The sequence below is a fragment of the Acomys russatus genome, chromosome 7, assembly GCF_903995435.1.
Source record: "Acomys russatus chromosome 7, mAcoRus1.1, whole genome shotgun sequence".
Taxonomy (NCBI): domain Eukaryota; kingdom Metazoa; phylum Chordata; class Mammalia; order Rodentia; family Muridae; genus Acomys; species Acomys russatus.
The window spans coordinates 10,491,549-10,516,667 of NC_067143.1; the positions used below are offsets into that span (position 1 = coordinate 10,491,549).

Here is a 25,119-nt window from a genome sequence, read left to right on the forward strand (position 1 = left end):
GATTTTTTAAAAGTTCTACTGTGCAAAGCATGATGGTCACAGAACTGCGAAGCGGGAGTGTTTGGTTTTCTCACTTGTCCTTTGGCTATATGTAGATGAATTATGTCTCTCTAGATAATTGTCTTCAGTACATTTTGGTAGAGTTTATCAAATATGTTAATTTTATTAATTAATTTATTCAGATTACATCTCAATTTTTATCCCATCCCTTGTATCCTCCTGTTCCTCCCTCCCTCCTGCTTTCACCCTATTCCCCTCCCCTAGGTCTATGACCGAGGGGGACCTCCTCCTGCATTAAATGGTCATAGGCTATCAAGTCTCATCCTGGTAGCTTGCTTATTCTTTCTTTGAGTGCCACCAGGCCTCCCCACCACGAGGAAGCAGTCAAATACGAGGCGCCAGAGTTCATGTCTGAGTCAGTCCCCACTCTCCACTCAGCTGTGAAGAATGTCCTGTCCATTGGCTAGATCAGAGTAGGGGTTCGATGTTTATTGCGTGTATTGTCCTTGGTTGGTGCAGTAGTTTGAGCAGACCCCCCTGGATCCAGATCTGCCCATCATAATGTTCTTCTAGGTTTCTAGGACCCTCTGGATTCTATTTCCCCATTCTCCCATACTTCTCACACCTAGAGTCCCAGTAGGATGTCCTCCGCTCTGTCCCGATCTCCTAGTAAGTGAAGACTTTCATGTGACATGCCTCTTGGGGTAGTGTCCAATTATAAGTGAGTATATATCATGTGAGTCTTTCTGCTTCTGGCTTAACTCACTCAGTATGATCATTTCAAATATATTAATTTTATAATGATGTACAACCGCATCAGTGAACATTTATTTTCCCTTTAAAAACTGATTTATGGTGAAAGTATAGCAGCTTAACTTTTCTCAGGCTTTTTACATTCTTTTATGAAAGGGGAGAAAGCCAAGGGCCTTTTGAGTTACATATTCAGATACTTCCTCTGTTCGTTTTACAATTTTATCTTTGTTTCTTTGTTCATTTCTCCTCTCTCTTCCTCACATGCTTAAGAGCCTCTTCCTCCTCCACCACAGTTACCAGGAACCCATAGGTAAACAGAATCACTGTGCTCACAGATCACAAATAAAGCACAAGATGCCCCCCTGTTTGTGGCTGAGCATCGCCTGTCCCTTTTACAGGGACTCCGGTCTGACAAGTGCAAAGCAGCACAGGGACCATAGAAGATTCTTACATAGGATGTGCCTGCTGAGAAAAGTTAAGGGCTCCAACTCCCATCCACCAGGAAGCAGCTGGGAGAGATGCCGCTGCTGTCATTCAACTTTTGCAGGATGCTAAGCCTCACACAGAGCTGTTACAAATACAGAATATTACCCCATTCATATGAAGAGTGAGGAATACAAAATCAAATCTGAAGTCTCTTTCCCTTCACTATGCTTAGTATTTTTTGTTTGTTTTGTTTTGCTATCGCAAAAGGGAAGGACTTCTTGAACTTCATGTAAAAGGTAAACTTTTAATTTTGATTATTATATTGAGAAAATCCACACCACTATCAAGAAAATATGGATTCTATCTCACTTGAGACACTGATAACAGACTTAGACATGGTGAGGTCATCTGGCCAGCTACCTGATTCTTACTTGTGGCTTGATTTTTGTCCATTTTGTAACCACTAACAGTTTATGTTAATACAATGAGACTCCATTAGTTGGCCTGTATTTTTTCCCTGGGAAAAGTGTATAATAATGTAGTATACTATTTGGTAGGGTGTTTTATTAAAACCACACATTTCCGTCTGAATGTGCATTTTTAGTTTCAATGTGTAACTATATTCATCTTACATTTTGGCCTAATTGTAGCATTTTTGTGAGAGCAAATTGTTAATATATTTAAGCATGCAGCTGCTTTGTTTCATTCCTTCTTGAGTATATATCATTAATCCTCTGTGGGAATCTTGCTTCATAAAAGGGGCCTGATTTCTGTTATGGTTTGTTGTATAACTTACTGTGATAAGTGTGGAAAAAAATGAAGTGGTGGCCAAAATTACAGCCAGCTTCCTTCATGTCTTTGCCTTTTGGGAATAAACAATGTAAAATCATGCCATGTGTTGTCTTCTACAGTTTCAAAGAGATGAACAAAGCAAAGATTCAGTCTTCTTCAGAGACGGAATTAGGCAGATCGACTTTGTCCTTTCCTATGTGGATGATGTGAAGAAAGACTCAGAGCTAAAGGCAGTGAGTGCTTACCTTGGAGAAGTGGGTAAATAACAAGACGAAGCTTCTATAGACAGAACTGACCAGGAACTTACTGCGTTTACAGCCAAACAGCTAACATTTATTTTCTGACTGTTTTGGAGATGGTGACAGTAACAACGTCTTTCTCCTCCCCTGCCTGCTTCCCTTCTTTTCCTCCTTTTCCCTCCTTGTCCCAGCTCTATTTCCATGTGACTGATAATCATTTCATACAGCTTGCTTTTGATAGTATGTGTGACCCCACAAATATAATATTTATCTCCGAATCTAGTGCAGTGATTCTCAACCTTCCTCATGGTGCGACCCTTTATTACAGGTCCTCATGTGGTGACCAACACCCCCCCCCAACCACAAAATTATCCTGTTGCCACTTCATAACTGAAACGTTGCTTCTGTTATGAATCGTGATGTAAACATTTGATATCCAAGGTATCTGATATGGGACCCCCCCCCCCAAGAGGTCGCAATGCACAGGTTGAGGAGAATCACTTATCAAGCACATGCAGTTTTCATCTTCAAAGTGTATGGCTGATCAATCTAATACAAAACAGCCTTTGTGCCAAGCTCTAATCCTGACTCCACCACTAATTACTTACTATGTTTATGTATTATACACTTTGCTTTACTTCCTCTAAGACCACAGGGGATGTTCACAAGGCCGAGTGTGCTGCCTTGTTTGTCGCCCCAACCCCAGGGGCTCAGAATTCTGGTAAAGTACGATGAGTCCTCAGTAACTAGACAGTATTTGAAACAATGAACAGGTGAGTTAATCTACACATGTAATGGTCTATATGCATGGACATATGTGCGCAGGTATCTACTTATATGGTCACATGTTACACAGATAATGACTTGAAAACTGTGAATGTATTCTCCAGTACCTGAGCTTCCTTAGCTTTGCATCCTTCTACTTTTTTCCAGTAACCATCCACCTTTGCCTATGAAATACATAGACGATGGCCATCTTTGTATCTTTTTATGCCTCCCATGGATGCTCCCTTCACACCTGAACCTTCCTTGGTACTGTTGCTTCTCATGACCGTCTTTCCCCTTAGGCGGGACTGCGCAGGTTGAGTACCCTGTTGTCTTTACTCTTTCTCACTTGCTATTAAAATTCCTGAGTTTTGCACATCATCAAATTGGCCTCATTTTCATTTGTTCAGCCCCAGGTCTTCCTTTTATTTCTCCTACTGTTGACACTGGCACTCTGTCCCCCACCACTCCTTTCTGAAAATCCAGGAACACAGCACATGCATAAGTGTTTATCTTTGTGTTTGTCACTTCTGTTCTTACCTGTCCTTTACCAATGTTCTTAGCTTCTACTTTAAGTACCCATTTCTAAAAAAAAAAAAAAAGTTGTATCATCAGTAGTGAATGCGACTCTGTAAGTTCATTCAATTTGCCTGTTTAATTAATTTACCTCTCAAATCTTTCTTGTCCATAACCTTTTTAAAATCATATACAATCAGAAAAAGTATTATTATATTGCCATGATTTTTTCCTTTTTTGTTTTCCTCCTTCCATTCCTTCTTCCCTCTCCCCATCTCAGCCTTACTTCACTCCCTCCTTTCTGTAAACTTTTTCATTAGCAGCAGTTGTTTGTGGAAAGTGTGACATTATTATAGATGTGCATAACACGTTTTGATCATGTCCACCCTCTCTGTTTCTTTACCTATTTCTCTTCCCCATCTTTAATGTTTCTCTCTTTACTTTCACATTCCTCCCCAACTCCACAGGCAACACTTGTTCTGTTAGGCCAGCTTTTTTCCCTTAACAGGCTGATCTCCAGTTATTTTCATGGAAAGGACATAAATTTTATTCTTCCCCATCATGCATATGCCACCTTTTCCTTGCCCACTCATCTGTTGTCTTAGTTAGGGTTTCTATTGCTGAGAAGACATCATATCTACAGCAACTCTTATAAAACAAAGCATTTAATTGGGGCTGGCTTATAGTTTCAAAGGCTTAGCCCATTATCATCACGGCAGGGAGCGTAGTGGCTTATAGACAGACATGGTGATGGAGAAGTTGCAAAGAGAAAGTCACTGAGCCACAGATGGTATGGATTCTTGACATTTCAAAGCCCATACTCATTTTCTTCAACAAAGCCACACCCACCCCTAATCCTTAGCACTTGTTGGTTATGCTATAGGAGTCTGTAGCACAGCCTGTAGTGCAGGAATACTATGCAGATTATGTGCAGTAACCTACAAGGGCACACCTCCCAGTCCTTCTAAGTAACACCACCCTCTGATGACTAAGCATTCAAATATATGAGCGTATGGGAGGCATTTTTGTTTAAGACAATAATCTACTGACGAGCATCCTGCTGATTCCATAATTTGGCCAATGTGACTAGAGCTGCAGTAAGTAAGGTTCTGTAGGCAGCTTCATAGTAACTGCTCCTTACTCCTCTTATCTTCATGCAGCTTAAGTGTGACAGTTAACAACTGCAATCACTCAGCTACATATGTCTTCATCACCCTTCTCCATATTATATTTAACTGCCAGAAACCACTTTAAATAAAACCATGTACTACATGGAAACGTCACACATCCCAACATCAGGGTTAATCTCCACCTATAAAGCAACAGCCATTTCTCTGTTCTTGTCTCATTTGACTAATGTATTATTCAGGGTTCTCTAAAGCAGCAGAACTTAAAGAATGAATCTCTTTTTCTATATATAGAGGAAGGGGATTTATTAAACTCACTTATAGGCTATGGTCCAACTAATCTAACAATGCAGGCTGTGAACATGAAGTCCAAGGATTCAGAAGTTGTTCAGTCCCTCAGACTGGATGTCTCCGCTAGTTTTCAGTAGACACTGCAATTCTGAAGAAGCAGACTCTGGTGCCAGTGAAGGACTGGACTTGCTAGCAAGGTGAGAGCAAGAAGGCCAGGAGCAAAAGCTTCCTTCTTCCATGTCCTTGTATAGGCTGCCAACAGAAGGCGTGGCCCATGTTAAAGGGGAGTTTTCCTGCCTCGGGATCCTGACCAAAGGTGTGTGTGTCTTCCTACCTCAAAGGCCAAATTAGAAGTGTATTCACCCACCTCAAACCAAGCAAAAAAAATCTCCCACGGGAGTGCCCTCCATTTCTGGATTGTAGTTCATTCCAGATGTAGTCAGATAGACAACCAAGAACAGCTTTCATAGCTAGTTGACATTCCAGAGAGTTAATTCCGTTCCCTGCTGTGTGTCTTCTTTGTTTAGGGGTGGGAGGGAGGCTCTACATCCTCTGGAACATTCTACCCTTTCACTAGTTCCTCCTGGTCAATCTGTCCTTCTCCTTTGTCTCCTGCAATGATATTGAGATGGAGCACAGTTCTCAATGTTCAATTTTTTTAAAGCTTAGGTTGATGTCTTTGACAGCAGCGCTTTGTCTTACAGCTTTAAATACAAAACTTCCTTTTCTAGTCCGTAATTATCTGCAATGTCACATAACTCAGTGAGCATTCACATATTTGTGCACACTTCATCAATATCTAAATCACGAGTTACACCCCTAAACTGACCCCCAAAGCCTGACCCATCTTCAAATGTACTCCATGTATAATTATTCATCAATTTTAACAATTACAAAAGAGGATAGAGTTGGATCAAGTAGTTAAAATCCTGTGCTACCCTTGCAGAGGACCTGAGTTCACTTCTCAGCACACATCTGGGTCAACTCACAACAGCCTGTCACTCCCGTTCCAGAGCATCAGCGCCCTCTTCAGGCCTCCACAAGCACTGCACTCATATGTGCACACACAAACATTTAACTTGATTTATTACAAGATGTTATAAATCATCTCTCAGCATATACCTATAGAAAATAATTTACATGGAAATTGGGATACACAATATCATTCTTTTTTAAAAGATCTATATGAAGAAACCCTCTCATAGCTAAAAGTTTTCCTCACCTAGAATTTCCTTTTACACATTTTCTTTCTCATGCAAATGGCTACCCTCACACATCTCTTATTACTCATTAAATCATGACTTTTCAAAAAGAAACCTAAGTCAACTGATTGAAATAGTATAATCTTTAACCATTTTTCTTTTGGTATTGAGTTAATTTTATAATTATGTAAATTCATGATTACAGGAGCGTATAATTGATCCAAAAACATCGCCATATTACAAAATATGACAAGAGAAATTTTAACATAAGTATCATGCATATCATAAATATAGGTTGATGAGGCACAGGGCTTGATATTGTTTTCTTTACTTATAAATAAGATCACTCCTAGAATCAAAGGGTTCAGTTATGTTCCTTTGTTCTTATACATCTTAGTGCAATGTATGGTGATTTTGATCAGCATGTTGGCAATACCAAGTCATAGATTTCTTGAAACCCTTAAGTTTCATGCAAAAATTACAAAAAGGTGGATGGCAAGGTGGCTTAGTGGTTAAGAGCACTGGGTGCTCTTGCAGAGACCCTCAGTTTGGTTCCCGTCACCCACACGGTGACTCACAGCTGTCCATAATTCCACTTCCAGAATATTAAATGTTCTACTTTGTCCTCTGTGGGAACTGCACACATATGGTGCACAGACACACATGCAGACAAGACATTCATACACATAAAGTAAAAATATAAACTATTTTAACAAATATAAGAGTTTCATTAATCACAAAGCCATTAATGTTTTAGGTAATGTTTAATGATGTGACACCCACTCTTAGCTCTGCCATCAGTTCTCTTGAACTCTGGAGGGTGTCAATGATGCTTTAACTCACATAACGTCTTGTTTTTGCAACTAAAGCGCCACTCACTCTGTTGGCACTGGGTGCAGCATTTGAAATTATTCTCCATTCCTACTGCTTTTTGATGTGGTTTTTTAGAAATTTGCAGGATGCCTTCCTTATATTGTAGAAGTGTAGTTTAGTGAAGATGGCTGAGGGAGGAGGGTGTTCACGGTCATAGGCCCCTTGATATTAGCTCTGGAAACGGAACGACACAGTAAAGGGATTCCTTATGGAACTTGTCAGAACCCCAAGGTAAAAGTACCTATTCGTCATAAATGACTGCGAACAGCCTAGTGAGGCCTTCCTGAAAATGTTCACACTTTACTCACAATGAAGGCCAGAAGAAGCTTTGCTGGATCCTACAGTAATTATTATTTGCAAACCAATGACCTGTAATGAATCTTAACCTTTCTTCTTTCTCTAACTGAAAGTCCTCTTGCTATTCAAGGACCAAAGATGAGATAAGACGCTGGCCTGTGGAGGCATTAAAATTGTAATTTATTTGAGGGTCGCTGGTCTTTGTGATGTTGAGTCTTTCCAGCTAGGAGTTTGTGTGTGTGTGTGTGTGTGTTATCCCAGAGGGTTTTTCTTTTCCTTTGTTTTTTTAAGATTTATTTATTTATTTATTTATTATGCATACAATGCTCTGCCTCCATGTACACCTGCATGCAGGTCAGAAGAGGGCATCAGATCACATTACAGGTGGTTGTGAGCCACCATGTGGTTGCTGGGAATTGAACTCAGGACTTCTGGAAGAGCAGGCAGTACTCTTAACCTCTGAGCCATCTCCCCAGCCCAGATTTTTCATACTTTTAAATCATGCATTAACACTTCACATATCTTCGAATAAAGCCTGTGTCTTAGAGACTGTTCATATTTTGTAGTTCCATAGTTTTGTCAATTATGGTATAGGTCAAAAGCCGTTCATGGTCTGAAGGTAGGGATGGTTTGTGGGGTACTTTTACATATAACCACAGAAATCCTGTAACCCTCTGGAAGCACAGCCTTATATCCTGGCTCTGATTAGCCCTCAACAAGCCATCTCCATGGTAAACTAGGCATGCCAGTTAATACAGATTGGTGAACTAACAATGAACTAACAGGTTACCCTGGCACCACCAGCAAACACAAAGGTCTAGCATGGCACTGCCAGCTAACAAAGAGGGTCGTGCTGGCACTGACCACCACCACGGAGTACCTGCACCACCCTCTCATTTGTTTTTGCCACAGGAACGAAGACGAGAGTTTGAACAAAATCTCAGAAAAACGGGTCTTGAGTTGGAGGTTGAAGACAAAATGGTAACTACGGTTGATAAATTGCACAAGGATCTTATTTTAAGTGGGACTTTGGCCTATTCATATGTTTGGCTGGATAGGTGTTGGGTTTGGAACAATATGTAAATATTTTGGCTACAGAAATGTGCATGGAGACAACTGACCTGCATTTTCACAGGCCAGTAGTCAGAGAGGTGCAGTATCAGTGAAACATCTTTGAAACGAGCAGGAGAATGGGGAGTGGGAAGGTGGCCAGTCTGTAAAGCACTTGCCGTACAAACATGAAGACCCAAGTTTTACCTCCAAACCATATAAAAGCCAGATGCACTAATATACACCTATAACAATGGGGAAGAAGTGGGTCCCTGGGACATGCTGTCCATCAAGTCCACCCTAATTGATGGGCCTCAAGTCCCAGTGAAAGACCGTGTCTCAAAGACGGCCAGCCCTCCCCACACAGGACATATATAACTTCACACACACACACACACACACACACACACACACACACACACACTCAGGGTACATAAAGGTGAAGCACTTTATTTGCATAGCTGTCTTACCTTGAAGCTGCCTATCAGCCCATCACATTCTGCACTGAAAGGCTACCTGGCTGTTCTGCAGGACAGACGACTATTTCATCCACACTACTCTGTTCAGGAATAGTTTACATTCTATAATCCTTTAACCTGACTCCAGTTCATTTACTATTATTACTATTATTCTGCAATTACCTTTAAAATTGTGTTTAAATCCCAACTTATGACCTCATTTTATCTGTGGCTCTTACGATAACTTCTAACTTTTATTTTCTAATTCTTATTTCCCGTCTGTTTTTACTGAATCAATAAATATGTGCAATACAACATAATCTGTAACTTACTTTTCTATGTAGTAGACCTTCCTGTGAGCTCTATGGATTGAGTAAAAAGAGTGGGAAGCACCTAGCAATAAGCATAAAATATATAATATATGAATAAACTCATATTATTATCTAAAATAAATCCTGAGGTCAAGCTCACTTCAAATTAGTATAATGTCGAGAATTTTGTATATAGCTGTGATTCAACCTAGGGCTGAGTGCACATTCCCTCTGAAGTATGTTTTAGATGACACTGATTATATTATGATTGCATAGCCACAGATCTGAAGTATATTTTAAACACAATTCTCTCTCAGTCTGCATGTGTCACTGTGATGCTTTCTCCCTGTGGCATGCATATATACACATGTGTATAATGTATTACACACACATATATAGTCTATTTCTATGTTACTACATGCCTTCCCTTCTCTTCTCTCACTGTGATAAGACCTCATGGCCAAGGCAACTCATAAAAGAAAGTTTCTCTGGGGCCTATGATTTCAGAGGGTTAGAATATATGGTGGAGGGACAAGGTGTGAAGGCAGGAACAGCTGAGAGATCACATCTCGAGTCACAAGTAGAAGGCAGAAAGTGAGACACTAGTCCTGGAGTGGGCTTCCCCCCAAGTGACACACCTCCTCCAAGGCCACACCTCCTAATCCTTCCTAAATAGCTCCACAGACTAGGGACCAAGCATTCAAGCATATGATCTGTGGAAGCCATTCTCCTTCAAACTCCCATAATACACATGCATAAACATCTGAGAGCAATCTCAATTCCCTTAAAACTTGCTTAAAATTGAATAAATTGAAGTCTTATTTTCATTAGCTTTCTTTCATGCCTCTTTTCTTATGCAGAACTCTGAAGATGGGCGAACGTATTTTGTGAAGATCCATGCTCCATGGGAGGTCCTAGTCACTTACGCTGAAGTGCTGGGAATCAAGATGCCTATTAAGCTGAGTGACATCCCACGGCCAAAGTACACACCCCTGAGTTACATGCTTGGGCCGGTGAAGCTCCCTGCTGCTGTGAAGTATCCTCACCCTGAGTATTTCACTGCCCAGTTCAGCAGGCACCGGCAGGAACTCTTCCTCATTGAAGACGAGGCCACTTTTTTTCCATCATCAGCGAGAAACAGAATTGTAAGTTGTGAAGGCCTTGTGCTCCCTGCTCTACGCATGTTGGGCATGACTGAGCTTTTGTGCTTATGTATGCTCAGTGCTAAGCCCCCAGGTTTTCCTAGGCATAATATAATCATCTGATAGTCCTATGCAGGCTAAAAGCCTATTAAGTCCTCCTTATACTTGTAATTTGCCCCCTATCTCTCAAATATTGCTTGTTTAAGAACAAGTAATTGATTGTAGATACAGTAGTGAAAGAGACATTAAATTGTCTTAGTTAGAGTTCTATTGCCGTGGAGAGAAACCATGACCATGGCAACTCTTATTCAAGGATAACATTTTATTGGGGCCGGCTTACAGTTTCAGAGGTTTATTCCATTATCAGTGTGGCATGAGACATGGCAGCAGCCAAGGACACATGATCCTAGAGAAGGAGCTGAGAGGTCTACATCTTGATCTTCAGGCAGCAGAAGGGGACTGTGTGCCACACTGGGAGTATCTTGAGCAAAAGAGACTTTAAAGCCAGCCTCCACAGAGACACACTTTTTCAAACAAGGTCACACCGACTCCAACAAGGCCACATCTCCCAATAGTGCCACTCTATATGAAGCAAGCATTCAAACACATGAGTCTATGGGGGTCATACCTATTCAAACCACCGCATACATGTTCTCAAAGCAGCCTCTTACCAACAGCCCAAGGGTTTGGATTTTATATCATCATTGTAAATTGATTTCCTGATCTTAAAAGTGAATTCTAAAAGTTTAAAGTCAGAGAATATTGATAACTCTAATTCAGTTTGAATATTTTATGCAAAGACAGACTTTGAGGAGCCTTGGACATTTTCTTCCCTATTAAAATAGTCTTCAGTTTTGTTAGTATACTTCTTCCTCACCTGTAGTTCCTAGGATCTGTAAGTTGCTGACTGAAACCCCTACATGCTAGCATCCTTGTGTTAGGTTGGAAGAAAACATACATTTTTGTGTTACCTTGAGAATTAAGTGAACTGATCTGTAGAAAGCTTTGGACAGCCCTTACCACACAGCAAATGTTCAGTGAGAATTAGCTGTCATGTTATCAGTCATCTGACTTCAGAAGAAAAGAGTCTTGCCCCGTGTTGGTCTTGTCTCTGTTTGTTTTTTTAAAATTTCATCATCTGGTCTCCAACCAGGTCTACAGACATGTTCTTTCTTGAGACCACACATTCTCCCTTTGTAAGTAGGATAGATGGTTCTTCCCACTTCCTCCCTAGTTTGTAAACAAATATTTTATTTATATTCACAGAGATATTAAACAAAATGTAGTTCCTAGAATTTTGCTACAAAAATAAGAATTGAAAGAAAAAAAAACCTTCTTGTCTTTCCCACCAGGATTAAACAATAAAGACCAACATATCAGACCAGAACCTTTCAGGGAATAAAAAAGCCCCACTCTTATATCAGAAGGCCTGTCTTCAAGCTGTGATGTTGCTGTTTCCCCAGTAATACACTTCTCCTGTGCTGTAATGAACATCTAGATAGCAACTTGCTCCCTAAATATTTGCAGATAAGAGCTGAGGATTCTGCTCATCAGCAGAGTGCCAGCCTATCCCGTACGAAGCCCTGGATTTGGGCTTCATCTCACCTTCCAAAAAGCAATGGCCCCTAAGATGGACCACGGGGTTGGTCAGCATAGGGAGTTGGCTGCTGTCCCTTCACCTCGTCCTTTGCTTCTCTTAGTCACATGTAAACCTTGCCAGTGTGTTTTCTATGTAAGATGGATGCCCCCTCCATCCTTTCATATCGAAGACTGATGTAGAAAGAGCATCTTCCTTCCTCTCCCACGCAGAGAATTTCAGTCTATGTATGGACACAATGTCTAAAACACAGAGCATCTCACACTTCAAAACATCTTCCCAAACACCATGACCTCCAAACCTCACACTATGAATTTATATATGCATACATGTGATACATATATAAAATATTCAATCGAGAGATTTCCATATGACATATATATGCACACACACCATTGTAGTTGAAAGGGGACTAGATTTAGCCACTTGTATGGGTGGGAAAATTAATGCATCTGAATCAAGGAACAGATAAAAAAAATTCCATGTTACTTTGGTCATAAGGCTTGCTATAATGACAGAGCTGGCTCTCCAAGAACACTAAAGGAAGGGCACCATCTTCATGTCTATCCACGGTGGACAGAGTTCATTGCTGTGGTACAAGTGTGTGCCATTTGGCTTTAGTTCATAGACACCATGTTTCCTGAATATTGGTAGACCCCTCCCCTAAGAAGCTCTAGAGATAGCATTTTTCCCATCTGTAGATAACTCCTTTGCATCCCTATGCATCTTTAATGTGACTGTTAGAATCTTTTGTGAGCGTCACACGTAGATCATGTAAGATAGTGAACCTGCGGGGCCTAGCAGTTCATACCTGGGATTTTGTCCCTTCAAAGGCTGAGGCAGGAAGAAAGATTGTCATGAGTTTGAGACCAACCTGGGCTACACAGTGAGCTCCAGGAAAGCCTGAACAACAGAGTTAAGGCCCTATCTAAAAAAAAAAAAAAAAAAAAAAAAAAAAAAAAAAAAAAAAAAAAAAAAGATAAATAATAAATAAATAAGCCCACAAAAATCATACACAAAAAAGATGGAGAAGTAGAGAATGCTGGATATATTTTGACTGTTCCCTTAACTAGCATTTCCCCCATCTCTCTGGCACTCCCTTAGGATGCCTCTTCCCTGAGACAAAACACCACGGAAATTGGTCCAGGCATATAATGTCACAGTGGCCTCTGTGTGATCAAGTCAAACTCCCTCAATTTGAATCAAAAGCCAGAAGTGAGAAAGCTTAATAAGAAAGGTATGTGAAATGCTGAGGATGGCCAGAAGCTAGGCCACTTGTGCCAGTCAGTCAAATTCTGGGTGCCAAGGAACAATTCTCGAAGGAAACTGGAATTATATTGCAGTTTACAAGATATACAATAAGATGGACTTTGAGCCTTGTTGCTGAACATTTTGTGATCTGGATAGACCAACCCTTTAAGCCAACAGTCCCTTGCATCAAAACCCAATACAGAGTTAGATCCTGCCTGCACTCTCAGCATCCAGAGCAGTGCGAGGAAGATGCTGCAGAAGAAGTTAAAGCTTATGAAAATGGTTTCTTGAGGTGTAAGGGGAGAAGCTGTCTCCTGTACAACCATACAGGAGAGGCATCGGATGCTGACGTAGGAGCCACAGTTTGATGCCTGGAGGGTCTGGGTAAGGGAACAAGTGAAAGCGGCTGTGCTATTAGCAGATTCTCAGTGTGGAGGCAACAGCTTAATGTCAGAAGAAGATGTCCTCCAGGACTTTGCTGTAGGAGCCGAGAGGCTGGCTCCAGAGCACCACAGGACTGGAGGACTGTTTTGGTAGGGGCTCAGGCAGCTGATGGCTTTACCTGCGTTTTCATGCCAGTCTGAAATTCCAATGCACTTCATAACTGTGGTAGAGCATCTCTCTACACGCTCTATGAACAGAGTAACAGAGCTGGGTACAGCACATCTGCCTTCAACTGCATGTGTTAAGGCACAGATGAAATGCACTTCTCAGGAAAACAATTCCTATTGTTACCACTCAGTAACAATACAGCCAGTTGCCCTGGAGCTCAGAGGGAGAAGCAGGAAGTGATTTATTCTCATGCTGCTAGCCCGATCTCCATTCTTCAGCCTGCAGATCATGACTCTCGGGTCCTTTTATGCAGCAAATGTATCTTATAAGGGTATGGCTGAGAGAGACAGTGATCGCTCTGGTGAATTGAAAATCTTCTGGGGATTATTCCTGATGTTAGATGTCATTAAAACAAATAATCACAACTCACTGGAGATCAAAGACTAAAATTACAAAGAGCATGCCATGCATTGATTCCGATTTGGATGGATGCTTTGGAGGATGCTTTCGAGGATGCAAGGTTTCTGCGGGGCGAGTATCTTCAGCCGTAGCGTGAACAGCAGGTGGGCCAGAATTAGAAGTGAAGGCTAAACATCAGTCTGAATTGCTGTGGAGATCAAACATGGTCACCAGGAGTCTTAGGGTGAAATCCAAGCATAAGTTCAGGAGTCCCAGTTGACTGAGATTGGCCAACAGTCCCAGTATGTTAAATAGGAGGTAAACAGTGGTGAGTGACAGACACTTGTGTTGTTTTTCTTTTTCTGCAGAGGATTGCTCTCCACCTGGAGTAAAAGAAAGACATCTATTCCTTCTCAAATGTGTGGTCTATCAATTTGCAGGAATTTTGGAACAGATAACTTTCTGCTTCGCAGTGAAGCTTTGCTCATAACTCCAGTATATTTGTCAACCTTAACAATTAAGACTTCCCCAAAGCACGTGTGTGTACGTATGCACATAACACATACGTCATACACATCTACACTAGCAGAGCATTACATCTGTAGTGCATGCATCATGGTAAACTACGAGCACACTCAGAGATTGAAATAGAGATGAGAGTGAAAATCAAGATAATTCCACACTTGAAACAATAATGACTACTCACCACAATTATTAAAGAACTTGGCATCAGTCTGAGGCAGCTGTCACTGTGGAAGTACTGTCTGTATAAGGAGGTGGTGGCCTGTCAGACAGCCAAAACTTGATTGCTTATGGGCTTTTGCTGTTCTGACGGGGTTGTCTAGTTTTGTATCAACGCTCAGAGTTGAGCTTCATGAGTTCTGTAATTTGCAAGCCCCCCCCAACCCCCACAATGTACTTCTCCTGGGATATGCTTGCTGTAGTTGCCTTTCTTCCTCAGCTGACCTAGGAGATCCCTGGCCTTGACCTCCCCACCACCATGACTCGCTAGCACCATCTCATGTGACCACCGGAGTACTCCCCAGTCCCTGAGATGCTCGGCTCAGTTTGTCCACTGCCAGATTCCTATACTGAGAAGAGATGGGGATAAAAATATAGAACTCTGCAGCCTCCACCCATGACCAGAGGCTTACTTAGGTTTTGGTATAGACTTCTGTTCCTCTCAAAGGAGAAGAAATTTATGAACACAGAGTTTCTTGAAGAATGTCCTCAAAAAAGAAAAGGTGTGTGAATTAATTCCCCTTTGGCATCAGAGAAAGCTCATTTCTCTTGGACCTGAGCTCATGCTCTCATTTCTCACATTGTGTGACTTTACAGTACCAGGCCAGCATTCTCATTCCCCATTTCCTGGTCTGTCTCACCAATGGTTAGCAGAGTTACTCAAGGGCTAACTCTACCCACCTGATTGTGCTTCTCAGGCTAACCTGACCACAGGCCACCCTGACCCCAGTGGACAGGAGCACAGGCGACAGCCTCTCATTAGCACAGACCCTCCCTGGACATTCCTTTCCTCTCTCTACCAGAGAACAGCCCTCTCTGCCTTTCCCAGTGGGTGCAGATCTGATGAGGTGGCCTTCGCATTGCAATGGCTGCCTGTCCCCCACAATAATCTTTCTGAATAAAGTCACTCTTAGCCAAATCCAGATTTTTTTTACAATATTATGGATAACTTGGTACTACCACATTGTATATCTCATTATATATCAGAATAAAAATTTCCACTTTGTTAATGTTCCAGACAGAGTTCTTACTTCCTTACTATTTCCTAAGGTAATAATTCAGAGCATGGAAAACAACTTTTATCACCAATTCATAGCCATCAAGGTACGTTAGCAAGACTGAATATTAAGCGTCCTCAAGACAAATGATCAGATTAGAGGAGGACAATCCAGTGTCACCCACTGACAACAGACACGACACCCCGCAGGCATTCACCATGAGTCTTTGAGAGATGACCTACGAGAGAAGAGAGCTGGGCAGTGTGCCTCTAACAAGCTGAAAAACTAGACAAGCTGCTGGAGGGCAAAGCAGAATTAGGAGGGTGGATACAAAATAATGCAACCACAGGAAACACAAAAGAGTGAGCTGAAAGAGGTGACTGGAAAGTGGTCAAAGACATATGATCAACTTAAGTTAGTAAACACAAGAGAATGTCACACAAGGGGCCCACACACACCATCAGAGCGATTGGCTGAAGAAACACAAAAAACCGCCTGGCTGCGAACTGATTTGGTCTCCTGTCTCCTATTTCTCCAAGTGAACTGTTAATAATGATACTCGAACTGCTGGTTCTGGTTCAAGAGTTATGGCACATGAGATTCTCAGAGAAATTTGAAAAAAAAAAAAAAAGAAGAAAAATAAATGATGATTTGTTAATCCCTGGCCCCCAGTTAGGCAATGGAGTGTTGTCAGAACTAGGAATAAAACACCTGCCAATTCTATAGAGCTTCTCAGTCTGGGTCTTCTCCCAATGCATGAACACAAGCGTTCTCTGGTTGTCAGAGTCCACGTCCATTCAGAGCAGACACTGTTCACTTCTGATTTTCAAAGTGTGAAAAAGCAAGTAGTTCTGCAAGGTGCTGAGGTCTCTTCATTCTTAGCTTGTAGGGTTAGTGTGCCGAGGTCTGGGCATTCTTAGCTCACAGGTTTAACGTACTGAGGTCCCTGAGTCTTTATCTTGCAGGTTTACTATATTCTGTCACGATGCCCTTTCGGAGTAGAAGAGGGAAAGAAAAAGATTGGCATCGAAAGGCTGCTAAACTCACACACTTACTTATCTGCCTACCCGCTCCATGACGTAAGTATCAGAGACCTCCATAGCTCGGAGCCCATTTCCTCCCTCACGATCAGAGACCGCCACCCTGGGGGATGGAAGCATTGCCTAGTTTCTTCCCATTTTCTTATGAACTGCTTAGTTCTCCACGACGGGAAATTCTCCAGCTTCCGTGCGCCCAGCTTGAGAATTGCACCAGCAAGGCTAAAGTGCTCTCAAGGACTCTTCGTCTGACATTTCAAATGGCGTCTTTTTAACAGCCAGCCATTGATATTTACATACAAGATTTTCTTTAGGGAAACAGTAGTTATAATTTTTAAATGGCATGGCATATTACTCCGAGATTTTTTTTATCATGTCTTTCCTTATAGATTTTGAATTTTCTAAAGAGTGAAAGGACTCATTTATCCATCAAATGGAAGACTGGTTTCAGTCACGCGGAAAGCATGTTGCTGGGTATTATTTTCACACAGCCACGAATCCAACTTTAGAGATCAGGAATTATCTAGAAGTGAGGCAGGCGTTTAGCTGCACCAGGTGCTGAGGACCTCATTCAAAGTCGTTTGACTAAAATCCAAAATCCTAAATCTTGCTTTTTCCACATAAAAATATTTTCTTTGCATAAAAATATGGAGCCTGCACATGTTTTCACAGAGAAGTGACTGTTTGGGGGTCGAGTCTAGTTAGACAAACCTGAATTTAGTTTGGCAACACGGGGCTTCCCTGCGGGGGAGGGAGTGTCTGCAATTGAAAGGCTTAAATCCATTCCCTTTACCCTGTGGTTTCCTGGTAAACATCTTGTGATTGGAGTTGTCTAGTCACTACTTTGAGACCAACCCTTGGATCTCATTTCTCTGGTTTCAATAGCACTCTGCTTCAGCTGTAAAAGACTTTTATATGATGTGTTTTCCGAAGGAAATGGAGAAGAAACAGATACTCCCATTGGAACAAATGGGAGACATTTTAGTCTGTTTTGAGTGTTGACTGTATGACAAGTGCGCTACTGAAATGATGGTTTCTCTATATTTCTCTTACTGAAAGTAGATTATCCTCACACAATATGTTCTGATTATGGTTTCCACTCCCCCGAAGCCCTCTCCTCCCACCTGAGTCCATACCCTTTGTATCTCTCACTAGATGTGGTTTTTGAAAGCCTGTAGCCAGTCTTTACCACATTGCTTAAACTGTAACCAATCAGTCAACATAGTGACATATGACTTTAAGATGGCGCTGCCAGGACGAGCTTGGCCTTTTCCTGTAGGCTCCAGTAACAATTTTGTATAAGAATTTTCCCCTTTCAACTAGCATGTGACCCTTTAAGGAAAGGGTGGAGAAGCTGTCCACCCTCCCCTAAGCTTCCACCACAGGGTGTCCAGCCTTCATCCTGTGGATGAAGAACTGAATGGGGATTACAGATTCAAGACACCTCGGATAACCCTGAAGTCTCTGGCTAGACTGTTACACATGCTGCCAGGCATCCTTTGCCAATCTTTCTTTACGAAGGTGATTTTCAGTTTAACACTTTACAAAAGTGATATTTTGAAGACCCTGAGGATTTGCTGTTGTTTGTTGTTGTTCATTTATTTACTTGCAGGGCATTGATTCTCTTAACCCAGTGCCCTGTTATAAATCCAACACCTGCCCTGGTCCCAAGGTACTTTAATCTGCACACCAAACCTTTCAGCACAGGCCTCGGTCACTGGAAGTGGCACCAAGTCCTCCTAAGAAGGCAGCTGGACTTCACCGTCTTTGACATCTGTTTAGAATAGACATTTTAAGGTGGTGGATTTTCTCTTCTGTGCTTTTTAGAGTGGTGTTCTGTAGCCAGGCCTGGTGGTGCATGCCTGTAATCCCAGCACTCTGGAGGCAGAGGCAGCCAGATCTTTGTGAGTTCCATGCCAGCCTGGAACCATCTCCCAGTACTACCTTACTGACACTATTTTTAAGCTTTATTTCACAAACGTCAGTTGTGTTGCTTACATAATAAGAAAAAAGCTTAAATTAGTATAATATAAAATTAAGTGTCTCACTTTATCAAAATTTTCACTTGTGTTAAACTTGAAGCCGAATATTCACTCCATGCTGCCTGAGCAGCTCTCACACCCACATGAGTGGAATATGAATTAGAAATCTATCAGTAGAAGATGGTGCAAGCTTTGTCCACTGGCCACCTGTCCAAAGAGTCCCCCTTAATGACCTGTATCTCTTGCTTCTTCCTCTTACCCTTTCCTTGATATGAGCAGGGCCAATATTGGAAGCCATCAAGAACTACTCATGTCAATGAAAGGTACAACCTTTGCCAGAACTGGGCTCGCTTCTCCTACTTTTACAAGGAGCAACCTTTTAATTTGATTCGGTAAGTTCATACAGTATCATGACTGTTAAAAGCCAATGAATGATATGTTCCTTGTTTACAGTGCTACTGTAGGCTACTGTGTTCACTGCCCTTCTTATAATGCTTCACAGCCGGTCTTTACTGTTAATTGTCCTTTGGGAAGCAGATAATTGTTGCCACAACCTATGAGAGGAAGGATGCAGCATAGCCTTTAAGGGTCAGGACCTAGCACTTAGCTAGGCTGGAGTCAGCCTAATTCCTGCCTTGTATAAGCAGCATACACTTGGTCATGGTACAGAAATGCCATGTGGGTCATCTTTACTGTGGAAATGACGCTTTATTTTCCTTTAAAAATTCCATGTGATTTCTTTACATTTTAGTTTAAGTACATATACTCATTTTGTTTTACTTTCAGAGTAGAATTTAGAATACAGGAGAAACTGACCTGTGAATGTTGATGTGTAGATCTCAGAGATCTGTAAAGTTTTTGGTTCTATAATCTAGTTTTCAAAAAAAATGCATGCAATCAATGCACAATAAATAATAGACTCAAAGGGTATATGTGAATGTTTTGAATTACTCTTATAACTTTTGTATCTGAAATTGTTTCCAAATGAGAATTATAATTTAAAAAAGATAGAGCTCAGAAATAGACTCATGAGTAACAATGACTTGACTTTTCAGACAAGAACCCATGTAGAGAAAGACATTTGTATGTGTGAGTAAATGAAGCTAGCACAGGTGCGTGGGCATGCGCAAGGCATGTATCTGGACCCTTTTCAATGCATATATATATAGATATAGATATAGATATAGATATAGATATAGATATAGATATAGATATAGATATATAGATATATATATATATCAAGGAATAACTGTCAGAGTGGATTTCTCAAGCCAGACACATCATACCAGATAATGAGTATATTTGATTAAAGACATAGTATACCACCACAAGAAAAAAAGTGCAATAAACACATCAATAAAGGACACCCACCTAGACTATAGGAGGGACTCACGTGACAATGGAGAACTTGACAAACAGGTCTAACAGGTACTTGGCCAGAGAATTTGGCTCATGGATGACAGCAGCACTTGAGGAAACCTATGCATAGTCACCCATAGGGAAATAGAAACAACACAATGTCATCAAGTGACACCACACTCCTACGGCAAATGAAAAATCAAAGGCCCCACAAGAAGCCATCTTAGGGCTAGGCAGGCAGCCATGTGAAATCCCAAACACCGCTGGTGGGAGTGCACGGGCAAACCCCTTGTTCATGTCTTACGGCGTTAAATGTATTCTCTTTTAGTGATCCAGCAGTTCTGCCCACTAATGCTTAACCAGGAAAAATGAAGCAACTTAGCTGGTGATAAAAAGCAAAACTGAAAAAATGTTTATCAACATTGAGAAGAAAACATGGTACACACCGAAGACACCTTTTTAGTTAGAAAAGTTTCAAAAGCTGAAGAATTAGTGTGGAGCATGAGAAATTTATTTAAAATAGTTTCTGTGGGAGATGACATTTATGCCTCTTTTGCTTTACTCACTGTTGTCTCCTCCCTGAGCAAAGGTGGAAACTGCAGGTTTATCTGTGACTTAATACTCAAAGCATTAAATAGTAAACTTTGAGACCCTTGGCAGGGGGTTCAAGTCTGTCCCATGTCAGAAGCTGTGTGAAGGTCACAGCACTGGTGATGAATTCTCTGAGGTAGGGAGAGCTGTTCGCAGGTCCCTGAGGGCAGACTCAGTAAAACATGGCTACGAGTACAAGCAGGCTAAGAGGAGCCACCCCGTAGACTTCTCCACTCAGTGAAGCAAGGATTGTAGCCACGGCTGAGTGCCATAGCAGCAGCCACGCCAACAGTAAAAAAGAATCAATAAAAGACAAATACTCCTGCAGATTATGTCTGTCACTTAACCTGCCAATTGCTACAGATTACCTTTCTTTGTATAGTAAGTTGTTATTTGTAATATTTAATAACTTACTTAAGATGCACGAAAGCTTTAAAATTCATGAGTTCCCAATGTGATATTATCTAGAATTGACATTCTATCTTAGTGGCTTTCCTTTCACATGGGCTATTTCTTTTAACTACTACTGTGAATTTGCCTGCCAGAGTGGAGCCAGTGCATGTGGCCCTCAGTTTCCTTCCAGCCTCTAACTTTGACTCTCTATCACAGGGATTATTATGGAGAAAAAATCGGTATCTATTTTGTGTTTCTCGGATATTACACAGAAATGCTGTTGGTGGCGGCGCTGGTTGGCTTAGCTTGCTTCATCTACGGCTTGTTATCAATGGAGAGTAACGAAACGAGGTGAGACTGTGTCTCGGCTTCTACACCCTTCTCGCTCTCCCACAGTTACCTCAAAAGTGCTTCCTTGTGGCAACAGGTAATATTCTCCTTGCCAGGGCCTTTATGGAAACAGCCTTCTTTTTTTATTGTTTTGGCTATAACTGCACTTATCCTTTTTACTGTTGAGAATTTCATACATGTGTAGAATGTGTTTTGATTAAGTCCATCCCCACGTCCTCAATTCCTTCTCTATGTTCTGCCATTTTCTGTCCCAACTTCTGGTGTTCGTTTTAAAACCCATGAGTTCAGTTGGTTGTGACCTCATTTGCATGCACACAGGACCAAGTACTATATAGCATGTGGCCTCTCAGGGGCCACAATCCCTGAAGAAAACTGACTCCATCCCCCAGCATCAATCGTCAATAGCTCTTCAGCTAGGGTTGGGACATCATGGTCCCTCATCCTCCACCCATCCTGGCCAGTTCTCTGGCTTGGTCCCGCTTAAATCCTCTACATGAAAATGTTTTTAAGAAATGTAGTCTAAGGACTCTGTTCCCTAGAGTACAGCTTAAGCCACTATGGACGCATTTACCTCATCTCTGCTTTGGTTGTGAATGGAAGCTTGTTAAGCAGCCTGGCAAGAGCTGCTTAGCGTTTTCACTCCAGACTGCATCCCTTTTTATCTGACTTCTCTGTGTAGCACTGAAATCTGTGACCCTAACATCGGAGGTCAGATGATCATGTGCCCACTCTGTGATGAAGTGTGTGATTACTGGAGACTGAACACCACGTGTTTGCACTCGAAGGTAAGTCTGACGTGGTGGGGTGAAGACTGGAGCGTCCTTTCTGTGAGGACATATTTCATATTAAGTGTTTTTGATGGTGGTGTTGCTTTTACAGTTCTCCCATCTGTTTGATAATGAGTCAACTGTGTTCTTCGCCATCTTCATGGGCATCTGGGGTGAGTAGAAAGTCTCCACCAAAAGTTTTCTTTGTAGTATGACCTTTCATGAATTTATCACATTTTGTCTAATCTGTTGTGTAATTTGTCTAATCTGTTGTGTAAAAGGACAGTTTGCCCTTTGTTTGTTTTCTCTTCATCACTAGAAATAGCTCTGGAATAAACCTTTCTTTTCTAAAACAAGAGCTCATAAAGTGCAGGCTGGCCATGAAATCTCCATGTAGCCAAGGGCAGCCTTGAACTTCTGATCCTCCTGCCTCTGCCTCCTAAATTCTGGGCTTACTGGTGTGTAGCGCCACACCAAGTTTATGTGCTTCTAGGGATAGACCAGAGACTTGTGCGTGCTAAGCCAACATTCTACACACTTCGCTACATACCCAGTTCCTAAAGCAAATAACTTTTAATACTAATACAGTAGCCTTCTAAGAATAATTCTCAGCACGTGAACTTGCAGAGAAAATTCGTATTTACAACTTAAACGATTTGCTATCTATATGACTTAACACAAAACTGTACTTTTCCTACCCACTCTGGTTTTATTTTTCAACATCAAGACGCCAGAGAACTGGCAGTCCCTTCTGTCACATGCGGTTTGATGGAAAGGATGTCATCTGACTCTGCTTTTGATCTGCGGTGTTTTGATCACAGATTTTTTTTTTAATATTCACCAATCATTAGACTTCTTTTGCCACTGAGAGTGTTTTTAGTGCTCTAATGCTTTGCTAGTGTTTATGTAACAAGAAAGGAATCATTTGCACCATATATTGCAGATACTTTTTTTTTATTTACTTAACCACTATGCAGCCTTATCCTAGCCTCCTCCCTCCTCTCTTCCCAGCCCCACCCTCAGGCTTCCTCCCCCTCATTCCTCTCTCTCTCCTTCTTCTCAGATAATGAGAGGCCCCCAAGGGGGTACCAAACCCCCTGGCATCTCAAGGCACAGCAAGACTAAAGGCATCCTCTCCCAATGAGGCCAGACAAGGCAGCCCAGCTAGGGCAATGGGATCCACAGGCAGGCAGCAGAGTCAGAGACAGCCCCTACTCCCATTGTAAGAGGACCCATGTGTGACTGAGCTGCACATCTGCTACGTATGTGTAGGGGATTTAGGTCCAACCCATGCATGCTTTTTGGTTGGTGGTTCAGTCTCAGTGTGTCCCCATGGGCCCAGGTTAGTTTCCTCTGTAGGTCTTCTTATGGCGTCCTTGACTTCTCTGGCTCCCTCTGTCATTCCTCCCACTCTTCCACAAAGCTCCCTCAGCTTGACCTATGGTTTGGTGCTGAGTCTCTATCCGTTTACAGCAGCTGCTAATGAAGCCTTTGAGGAGACAGTTATGCTAAGCTCCTGTTTGCAAACATAACAAAGGATCATTAACAGTGACAGCAGTTAGCTCACTCCCATGGGATGATGGGTCATCAAATCAGTGATTTGCAAAAATTTCTAAACTCATCATTTGCATCCATTCTCCTGGTCAGGAAGACCTTTATTATGTAACCAAATCATAAGCATTTTAAAAGTAACTTTTCTCAAGCTGTATGTTTCTGTAGCTCACCTAAGCTAGGCAGCCACACACAGTTTATGCCAGAAATGCAGTGGTTTCGTGTCACTGGTTTACCTGTAACTTTAGAACAAGCATCTTCTTGACTTTAGTTTCCAAAGTTTCAGAGCTGCACACGTTTATGCTCAAATATGTGTTGGATGCTGTCCTTTCTCCTCCACTCCTCTTCTCTTCCTCTGTCACTGGTCTATAACTACACTTCATCCAGGGACCTCTTTTTGGTTTTTTAATAATGAGTCAGGAAGTTTCCCGGGCTGGTCTTGAACTCAGTCTACCAAAGCAGGCCTTGGACTGGCCAGCTGTCTCCTGATCAGCTGAGATGACATGCCGGCACCATCCACCATGGTGTCCTCTGTGTTGTATTTAAATCCTGTTTAAGCTCTATCCAAAATGCGGGCAAGGGTCTCCATCATTCTCAGAATCATTTTCCAATGATGTTCAAATATCGGGATTCTTGTGGATTTATGTAATGTCAAGAAACCCATGGAAATAATGACAGTAGTTTGTAGCTTATAATCTATCTTTTTATTTTTATGCGATACACTTTTGCTAACTATTTTTCTATCCTGTGACAGCCTTTGTCCCTACCTGTGCTATCTATTTTTTTTTAAGTGTTTTCTTCAGAATGACAAACTTTGACATGAGAAGGGTGTAACTGTTCAGTGACCCTAAGAGTCTCAAGTATGTGGTTTGTTGTCACACCACTGTCACCAAACACTCTAAGATTTATAACAGTTGTTAGTGTTTAGTTAATGTCAAGATGAAACATTATGACAGATTATCTGAATGAGGAGACAGCATAGACAATCTAGAAATTTACACTTTAGCTACTAAGAAATTAAAATAGATTTCCATAATGAGTAATTTCTGTGTCATTACTTAATGTCAAAACAGTAGTCACTGATAAACACACCCATCAAAAATGGACACCATTTTCAACTGACAGCATGTGAACTGCTTTGCAAACAAAAAAGATTAAAAGCAGAAGTGAAAGTTTTTTTTTAAAGATTTTTATTATTTTCGATTTTGTGTGCACACCTGTGTATGTGCGCATATGTACACATGGCTATATGTGTACATTGGGTTCCCAACGAGGCAAAAAGAGGGCATGATCTCCTGGAGCTGGAGT

General features: G+C 41.5%; 1 protein-coding gene across 1 annotated transcript in view; it reads left to right on the forward strand.

Moving 5' to 3' along the window:
* The window catches only part of Ano5 (anoctamin 5), a 51,849-nt gene that overhangs the window by 4,538 nt on the left and 22,192 nt on the right, over positions 1-25,119 (forward strand). The window contains exons 3-10 of the mRNA XM_051148618.1: positions 2,091-2,204; positions 8,194-8,262; positions 9,961-10,245; positions 16,746-16,859; positions 19,079-19,191; positions 21,359-21,493; positions 22,173-22,278; positions 22,373-22,433. Coding sequence (XP_051004575.1) covers positions 2,091-2,204; positions 8,194-8,262; positions 9,961-10,245; positions 16,746-16,859; positions 19,079-19,191; positions 21,359-21,493; positions 22,173-22,278; positions 22,373-22,433 — 997 coding nt within the window. The remainder of the gene's footprint in view (positions 1-2,090; positions 2,205-8,193; positions 8,263-9,960; positions 10,246-16,745; positions 16,860-19,078; positions 19,192-21,358; positions 21,494-22,172; positions 22,279-22,372; positions 22,434-25,119) is intronic.